We start from the raw sequence: 8,951 nt of genomic DNA, 5'->3' as shown, positions 1-8,951 counted from the left end.
GAGATGCTCCACAGACCCAGGGCGCCCTCGGGGAAGGAGGGAAGTCAGGCGCATCACCTCCTGGGACCAGCCCCAAGGGGGACTCAAGCCCATCCAGGGTGCAGGTTCCTCCAAAGGAAAGCCCCAGGGGAGGGTCTTGGGGGGCCATGGTGCAGCCCACCTCCCTGTGTGACCTCAGCCCTTGCTGACCCTCTGCCTGTGGTGGGAGGTCCCTGAACAAAGCACCCAGGGCCCCAGGGACAAGGCCAAGCTGACAGGTGTGGGAGGCAGTTGAGCCCTGGATCCTGACCACAGCAGGGCAGTTGGCAGATGTGCCTCTGGGACAGAACCCCAGGGGTAACGGCCATGGACGCTGGAAGGGGCCTGGCTGGGGGCAGGGACCAGAGGATGAGGATGGGGCCACATGGACTGGGGTGCCCTGGGAGAGCTGCTGCCAGCGAGAGACCGGGGCACCACTCTCCAGAGAGCCCACGCTGCAAGTCAGGCCACAAGGGCCTCCGACCCTGAGGGCCGATGAGGCCAGAGACAGGCCAGGAGGGCCATGAGGCCCCTGTTGAGCCAGGCCCCAACCTCAGGCAGCGCTGGCCCCTGCTGCTGCTGGGTCTGGCGCTGGTAACCCACGGCCTGGTGCGCCCAACGGCTGCACCGCAGAGCAGGGCCCTGGGCCCTGGAGCCCCTGGAGGAAGCAGCAGGTCCAGCCTGAGGAGCCGGTGGGGCAGGTAAGGGGTGAGAGATTCCAGGGGATGTGGGGTTCTGGCGGCAGAGGCGGGAAAGGATGACCAAGGGGAGATAAGCCAGAGTGGGGAGGAGGAAGGTTAATCCCTGGAGGGGAGCCAGAGACACACTGACTTTAACTGGTGTTAATATTTTAAATTAATTTTTATTGCTTAATATCATATTAAAATATTATTTATCTTGATTCCTGAGATTTCTGCCACCCTTTACATTTGGCATGAAGGCCAATGTCTCCCTTACCTCCCCCTGGTACTTGGGGTAGGGCAGGACTAGAGGCAGGGGTAGGACGTCCACAGGGGTGGTGGCCACTATAACTGAAGGGTGCCTAGGCCTCCCCCTCTTCCCCCTCCTCCTCCTCTTCTCCCTCCTCTTCCTCTCACCTCCTCCCCCTTTCCCCTGGCCTATGTCGCCTGTCCACTCCCACCCTCACTGGGCAGGGGCCACTCCCTGGAGCTCCAGCTGATGTGTGAGGGGCCTTTCCTGGAGTCCCTGGGTCACTAGACCTCAGCCAGCATCGCCCCCTGAAACCACCCCCTAGGAGACCCAAGCTTATCCACGGTGCAGGTGCCTCCAAAGAAGAGGCCCAGGAGAGGGTCTAGGGAGGCCACAACTCCCTGTGTGACCTCAGCCCTTGCTACCACTCTGCGTGTGGTGGGAGGTCCCCGGACAAAGCACCAAGCATCTGGGTCCATTTATGACTATTGGGGACACAACAGCCTGGTCATCGCCGGTGCATGTTATACCCACAGGCGACCACGTTATACCCACAGGCAATCACGCTATACCCACAGGCAATCACGCTATACCCACAGGCGATCACGTTATACCCACAGGCGATCATGTTATACCCACAGGCGATCAAGTTGTACCCACGGGCAATCACGTTGTACTCACAGGTGATCACATTATACCCACAGGCGATCATCATTTCAGGGGCAGAACCTCCCTCTCGCTGGCCCCATAGGCAGGTCCCGCTGTGATCCCCTTTGTGCAGATGGGGATAGAGCCCAGAGAGGTGAGGCGACCCGTCCAAGTCACTCAGCTTATGGGCACAGATTCTAAGGCCCAAACTGGACGGCCTCTAGCTCTCCCCTCTCCCATCCCCTAAGCTGATGGAGCTGACACATGCACCTCTGGCGCCTGAGATTCCCCCCTTTTTATCTTCTTCTTCAAACAAAGTTTCATGGAGTTTCACTCTTGTTGCCCAGTCTGGAGTGCAATGGTGCGATCTCAGCTCACTGCAAACCCTGCCTCCCAGGTTCAAGAGATTCTCCCGCCTCAGCCTCTGGAGTAGCTGGGATTACAGGTGCGCACCACCACACCCGGCTAATTTTGCGTATTTTTTAGTAGAGATGGGGTTTCACCATGTTGGCCAGGCTGGTCTCAAACTCCTGACCTCAGGTGATCTGCCCGCCTCGGCCTCCCAAAGTGCTGGGATTACAGGCGTGAGCCACCGCGCTGGGCCTGAGTTTCCCCTTTTGCAATCTGAGGGGCCCTGATTGGTGAGGGCCTTCAATCTCCCACCTACCCAGAGGATGCTGGGGTGGCTGTGGTGAGAGCTCCAGCAGCGGCAGCCAACCTGACCCACGCCAGGAGCCCGGCCATGGAGGTGGGATCAGCATGGTGGCAGGCCGGGACCGGGTCTCAGTGTCCTGCATGGACTTCTGGGCAAGGAGTGCCCATCAGGGTCAGGCTCTGTGCTGGGGCTGAGGTCCCAGAGGATCTAGATTTGCCCCAATTCATGTCTACAAGGAGTGGGGGCTGGGTGAGGAGACAGCCACAGGCAGGGTGATGCCTGCAGAACAGAGACTGGGATGGGGAAGGCCCAAGGGGTCTCCATTAGTAACAGGTGACAGGTGGAGGGAGACACAGATAATAACATTGGTATTATGTTGGGGGAGATATTAATAAAGTTTTTATATTATAATCTTTAGAAATCATATAGAAATACTATGGGCCGAATGCTGTGTCTCATGCCTGTAATCCCAGCATTTTGGGACGCCAAGGCAGGCAGATCCCGAGGTCAGGAGATCGAGATCATCCTGGCCAGCATGGCAAAACTCCGTCTCTACTAAAAATACAAATATTAGCTGGGCGTGGTGGTGTGAGCCTATAGTCCCAGCACTTGGGAGGCTGAGGCAAGAGAATGGCTTGAATCCAGGAGGTGGAGGTTGCAGTGAGCTGAGATTGCACCCCTGCACTCCAGCCTGGGTGACAGAACGAGACTCTCTCTCAAAAAAAAAAAAAAAAAAGGTATTACACTGGGGGAATATGAATATGAGTTTTTATAATCTTTAGAAATCTTATAGGAATACTATGGGCCAGGTGCAGTGGCTCATGCCTGTAATCCCACAGCTTTGGGAGGCTGAGGTGGGATTGTTTGAGCCCAGGAGTTTGAGATCAGCCTGAGCAACATAGCAAGACCCCATTTCTACAAAAAATATAAAAACTAGCTAGTCATGGTGGTACTTGTCTGTGGTCCCAGCTACCGAGGAGGCTGAGGTGAGAGAATTGCTTAAGCTTAGGAGGTTGAGGAGGCAGTAAGCTGAGATCCACCGCTGCACTCCAGCCTGTGACACAGGGAGATCCTGTCTCAAAAAAACAAAACAAAACAAAACAAAAAAAGGACTGATTATTACTGTAGAACTCTGGTAAATATTTCCTATCAAGTAAATGTCTCTTCTATTCATAGCTTATTAAAAGATATTTTCATTGTTTTTAAGAAATAGATTGTGTATTACTTTTTATATTTAGTTGCAAATTCATTTGTTTTATTAATTTTTTAGAGATGGGGATCTCACTATGTTGCCCAGGATGGCCTCCAACTCCTGGGCTCAAACAATATCCCTGCCTCAGCGTCCCAAATAGCTGGGACTACAAGCATGCGCTACCACACTGGGATAATTTTTTGTAGAGATGAGGTTTCGCCGTGTTACCTGGGCTGGTTTTGAACCCCTGGGCTCAAGCCATCCACCCGCCTCGGACTCCCAAAGTGCTGGAATTACAGACGTGAGCCACTGTGTCTGGCTGTACTATTTTTAATAGGTCTTAATAGGTTTTAAATATTAATTATTTTTAAATGAATTTCAAAAATCTTCTACAACATGGATGAAACTTGAAGATACTACTTAGTGAAATAAGCCAGACACAAAAGGATAAATGTCATTTGAATCCACTTTTATCAGGCACCTAGAATAGGCAAATTCACTTGTACAAAAAGTAGATTTGAGTTAACGGGGCGAGCGGGAAGGAAGAATGGGGGACTGTAGTTAATGAGTTTAGAGTTTCTGTTTGGGAAGATGGAAGAGTTCTGGAGATGGATGGTGGTGAAGGTTGCCCAACAGTGTGAATATACTTAGTGCCACTGATCTGTATGTTTAAATATGGTTAAAATGGAAATATTGATGCTATGTATGTTTTACTGCAATTATTAAAAAAAAAAAAAAAAAGGAGCCAGGTGTGGTGGCTCATGCCTGTAATCCCAGCACTTTGAGAGGCTGAGGTGGGCAGACCACCTGAGGTCGGGAGTTCTAGACCAGCCTAAAAAACATGGAGAAACTCCATCTCTACTGAAAAGACAAAAAATTAGCCAGGTGTGGTGGCACATGCCTGTAATCCCAGCTACCTGGGAGGCTGAGATGGCACCATTGCACTCCAGCCTGGGCAACAAGAGTGAAACTCCACTTCCAGAAAAAAAAAAAAAAAAAAAAGGAAATGGGACTGTATGTAGCAGAAGAGAGAGGGAGAGATCAATATGACACTTCCTTTTTTTTTTTTTTTGAGACGGAGTCTTGCTCTGTTGCCAGGCTGGAGTGCAGTGGTGCAATCTTGGCTCACTGCAACCTCTGATTCCCCGCTTGAAGCAATTCTTCTGCCTCAGCCTCCAGAGTAGCTGGGACTACAGGTGCGTGCCACCATGCCCAGCTAATTTTTGTATTTTTAGTAGAGACAGGGTTTCGCCATGTTGGCCAGGATGGTCTTGATCTCTTGACCTCATGATCTGCCCGCCTCGGCCTCCCAAAGTGCTGGGATTATAGATGTGAGCCATCACTCCTGGCCAATATTACACTTCTTTTTTTTTTTTTTTTTTTAAGATGGAGTCTGGCTTTGTGGCCAGGCTGGAGTCCCATGGCACGATCTTGGCTCGCTTCAACCTTCACCTCCTGGGTTCAAGTAATTCTCCTGCCTCAGCCCCCTTAGTAGCTGGGACTACAGGAGCACACTCACGCCTGCCAATTTTTTTTTTTTTTTTTTTTGTATTTTAGTAGAGATGGGGTTTCACCATGTTGCCCAGGCTGGTCGGGAACTCCTGAGCTCAGGCAATCTGTCCACCTTGGCCTCCCAAAATAGTAGGATTACAGGCATGAGCCACCGTGCCCGGCCCAATATTACACTTCTTAAATGCACTTCTCTATTGCAAAATTATCTTAAATGTTAAATTCTCATAATTTTAAAAGAGTAAAGATTTTTGGGAGGCCAGGCATGGTGGCTTACACTTGTAATTTTAGCACTTCGGGAGGCCAAGGTGGGTGGATCACTTGAGGTCAGGAGTTGGAGAACAGCCTGGCCAACATGGTGAAACTCTGTCTCTATAAAAAATAGAAAAGTTAGCTGGGTGTGGTGGTGCATGCCTGTAGTCTCAGCTACTTGGGAGGCTGAGGCATGAGAATCGTTTGAACCCAGGAACTCAGGAGGTGGAGGTTGCAGTGAGCCGAGATCACACCACTGCACTCCAGCCTGGGCAACATAGCGAGACTCTGTCTCAAAAGAAGAAGAAGAAGAAAAAAGAATGTCTAGATGCAGTAGCTAAGTACACAAAAGCCATTTCAGTGTGGGAGGCAAGGTGACTGAGTCCAGGGACTCCAGGTTTCTGGCTGAGGGGTTGAGACCACCCATGGTCATTGTGATGAAATGAAGATGGAAAATGAGCTGGGCTGGGGGAAGGTGGTCATCTCCTCTGGACGTGATTAGTTTGAGACTCCTGTTGGGTAGCCCACTGGGCATGGTCAGTTGAGTTGGCAGTTGAGGTGGAGCTGAGGGTTTGCAGCTGGGATAGGCTCCAGCCTCGCCATGTGGGCAATAGTGGGGGAGTCAGCAGCCAGGCATGGGCCATGGAGAAACAGATGCCAGGGGAAGAGGAAAGGGAAGTCTCAGGCCCCAAGGGGAAAAGAGTCACTGGAAAGAGGGGCCAGTCCCGTGTCACATCCAGCAGAGACACCAGGTACAACAGAATGACTTTGGACATGACCATGAGGAGGACCTTGTTGGCCATGACCTGGGAGAGATGGGGGTGAGAGCGTGGGTGACCACACCATGTCCCCAGCACACAAAACAGTGCCTGGTAGACAGGATGGATCTATGGATGGCTCTATGGACAAGTAGATGGATGGATGAACGGATAGATGATAGATAGATGCAAAGACAGATGAATAGATGGACAGATGCATAGATGGACAGATGGATGGATGGACAGATGGAATGAATGATCAGAAAAGGCTTCATGAACAAAGTGAGACTGAGCTGCATCTCCATGGATAGATATAAAAGCAGAGGACTCTCCTGTTGAGTCAGGAATGACCCAGTGTCCTGGTCCAGGGAGGAAGTCAGCCTGGCTTGACTGGTGACACTTGTGGCGGATTTCAGAGGCCCTTGAAAAGAGGCCAAGTGAGGTTGGGCAGGCCCGAGCCAGCTCAGGACTCCTGAGCCACACTGCACAGCTGCCTGAGGGGATGTCACTCAGGGAGTTGCTGGGACCCACTGGGCCAGTGTTGCCATCAGCACCAACAGCTTCAGAGAGTGGGACACAGGCTGGGGTGACTCCAAGGCTGTGGGTGGCACCTGCCTCAGAGAAGGGACAGGCACAGAGACACTACTGGGATACTGGCCACCCCCATGCCCTGTGCCTAGGTCACAGCCTACACGCTACAGCCCTGTGCCCCTCACACCCCGCAGGTTCCTGCTCCAGCACGGCTCCTGGACTGGCCGCAGATGCTGGCCCCGGGGGTTTCAATCCAAGCATAATTCACTGAGGCATGTGTTTGGCAGCGGGACCCAGCTCACCGTTTTAGGTAAGTGGCTCTCACAACCTTTCCTAGCCTGTCCCGCCCTCTCCTGTCTCTGGAAAATCTGTTTTCTGTCTCTGGGGCTTCTTCCCCTCTGCCCTCCCAGCCTTAAGCACTCACCCCTACCTTTCTCCATGGGGCCTGGACGAGGTGCGTTAGTCTCGGGGTAACTGGCAGGAAGGGCCCCCACAGCGGGAGCAGCCGCCTTCAGGTTCCAACAGCGGGACACAGCCTGGTCCCGGGCCCTGGGCTGGGATTGGGCAGGGTCAGGGCTCCTCCCCTCTCCCAGGGCACATGTCTGATGAGGCCGGTTCTGATGAGACAGTCCCTGGGACCCCAGGGTCTAGGCTGAGGGCTGGGTGCCCATCCAGCCTGGGAGGGCCACACTGGGGCCTGGGGACACAGGGGTCACCTCGAGGGGAGGCCAATGGAGGGCACACAGAGGGCTCTGGTTCTAGGCTGCAGCTCTGTGGCCTGCACTGGGTCATGAGGGCATGGGGACCAAAAGGGATGGGTGAGACTGGGTGAGGTCCCAGAGCCCAGCTCTCCCAGGACAGTTATCAGAAAGGAGAGGGTCTCTTAGGGCAGAGATGTGCCTGTCCCTGGAGCCCCGTCACCTCTGGGGCCCAGTGTCTCTCTGTTCACGGGTCGGCCTCCTGCCTTCATTTGAGGAATGGCACCTTAGACTCAGGAGGTGAGTAGCGGGGAGGAAACGGGGGTGCAGAGAACTCCAGGGCCACCAGGTGAAGTCCAGGGGCATCAGAGGCTCCTGGGGTGGGCATGGGGGCTGTGGTGACCCAAAGTCTGGGGGAGCAGCCCCAAGAACCCAGCCGACGTGAAGAGTCCTGTGGTTGGGCTGGTGGGGACAGGGCGACAGCAGAGCCCCAGGGTGTGTCTGGGTGGAGCCCGTGCTTCACCAGGAGAGCTGAGTGGGCCCGGCTGGGGCACAACCTGGTGTCCCAGGGGATGGGAAGTTCCAGGCCATGCCAGGCTTGGGCCTCCCCACACCCTGCCAGGATGGTTTTGTGGGCTGTGGGGGAGACTCCTAGATTCCAAACTCAGACTCCAGAAACCAGGAAGGAGGGAGCACAGCCTGCCCTGGGGACACACGGGGAAACTGAGGCTGCAGAGGAAAGGGCTGGGCCAGGATGCCTGGGAAAGGTGACTTGAGAAGGGCTCATAGGAAGGCAACGGGGCTGTCTGCTCTCCAGCGGGCTCCAGTGGAAAGGAGGGAATGAAGAGGGAGGAAGAGGCCCTGGGTGAACCAGACGGCCACAGCATGAACCCCCCCCGAGACTTTAGACAGAGAGAGGCGCTCCACATACCCCACACTCCCTGTCATCTCTCACCCCCTCCTCTGTCCACACAGGTCAGCCCAAGGCCACCCCCTCAGTCACTCTGTTCCCGCCGTCCTCTGAGGAGCTCCAAGCCAACAAGGCCACGCTGGTGTGTCTCATGAATGACTTCTATCCGGGAATCTTGACGGTGACCTGGAAGGCAGATGGTACCCCCATCACCCAGGGCGTGGAGATGACCACACCCTCCAAACAGAGCAACAACAAGTATGCGGCCAGCAGCTACCTGAGCCTGACGCCCGACCAGTGGAGGTCCCGCAGAAGCTACAGCTGCCAGGTCACGCACGAAGGGAGCACCGTGGAGAAGACAGTGGCCCCTGCAGAATGTTCGTAGGTTGCCAACCCTCACCCCACCCACAGGGGCCTGGAGCTGCAGGATCCCAGGGGAGGGGTCTCTGCATCCCAAGCCAGCCAGTAAACCCTCAATAAATATCCTCTTGGTCAACCAGAAATCCTGCTCCCTCTCTTCATTTCTTATCTCTCATACAATTTGGTGCATCTCCTGGGTTCTCACTGTGGTGTTGGGGGAATCCCGGCACCAGTGGGAAAGTAGCCTGGAGGGGAGGATCACAGGCTCCCAGGCGTGTCCCCTGGGGAAATAGGCCAGGATAGGAGGAGTCGGCTCACTGAACACCAGTCCCTCCATTCTCTCCCTCCTCCCCTTCCTTCTTGCAGCTCAATCCCCAACTTGCTGCCTACTTTCTGGAGGGAGCTATTTCTGTCTGAGTCTCCAGATACACCCTCTGTCCCTGTTCTGTTCTAGATCCTCTACCCACCCACGGCCTGGAAATCCTACTCT

At 54.1% G+C, this 8,951-nt stretch overlaps 1 protein-coding gene across 1 annotated transcript; it reads left to right on the top strand.

Annotated features, from left to right (window-relative positions):
* Positions 1 to 273: 273 nt before the first annotated feature.
* Positions 274 to 8,604, top strand: LOC117089770 (immunoglobulin lambda-like polypeptide 1). Its single transcript, XM_033221327.1, has 3 exons — positions 274 to 719; positions 6,688 to 6,803; positions 8,167 to 8,604. The coding sequence occupies exons 1-3, from the start codon at positions 514 to 516 to the stop codon at positions 8,484 to 8,486; spliced, it is 642 nt and encodes a 213-aa protein (XP_033077218.1). The 5' UTR covers positions 274 to 513; the 3' UTR covers positions 8,487 to 8,604.
* Positions 8,605 to 8,951: the final 347 nt, after the last annotated feature.

The sequence above is a fragment of the Trachypithecus francoisi genome, unplaced genomic scaffold, assembly GCF_009764315.1.
Source record: "Trachypithecus francoisi isolate TF-2019V2 unplaced genomic scaffold, Tfra_2.0 Contig00886, whole genome shotgun sequence".
NCBI lineage: Eukaryota > Metazoa > Chordata > Mammalia > Primates > Cercopithecidae > Trachypithecus > Trachypithecus francoisi.
Note: the sequence above shows the minus strand (reverse complement) of the source record. Positions and strands in the feature narration are given on the sequence as shown.

Excerpts from the sequence above, each read along its gene's own strand:
- LOC117089770 (XM_033221327.1), top strand. The coding sequence starts at position 514 with ATGAGGCCAGAGACAGGCCAGGAGGGCCATGAGGCCCCTGTTGAGCCA. Across the intron at positions 720-6,687 it reads CTGAGGAGCCGGTGGGGCAG|GTTCCTGCTCCAGCACGGCT; the intron begins GTAAGGGGTGAG and ends CACACCCCGCAG. Across the intron at positions 6,804-8,166 it reads GACCCAGCTCACCGTTTTAG|GTCAGCCCAAGGCCACCCCC; the intron begins GTAAGTGGCTCT and ends CTGTCCACACAG.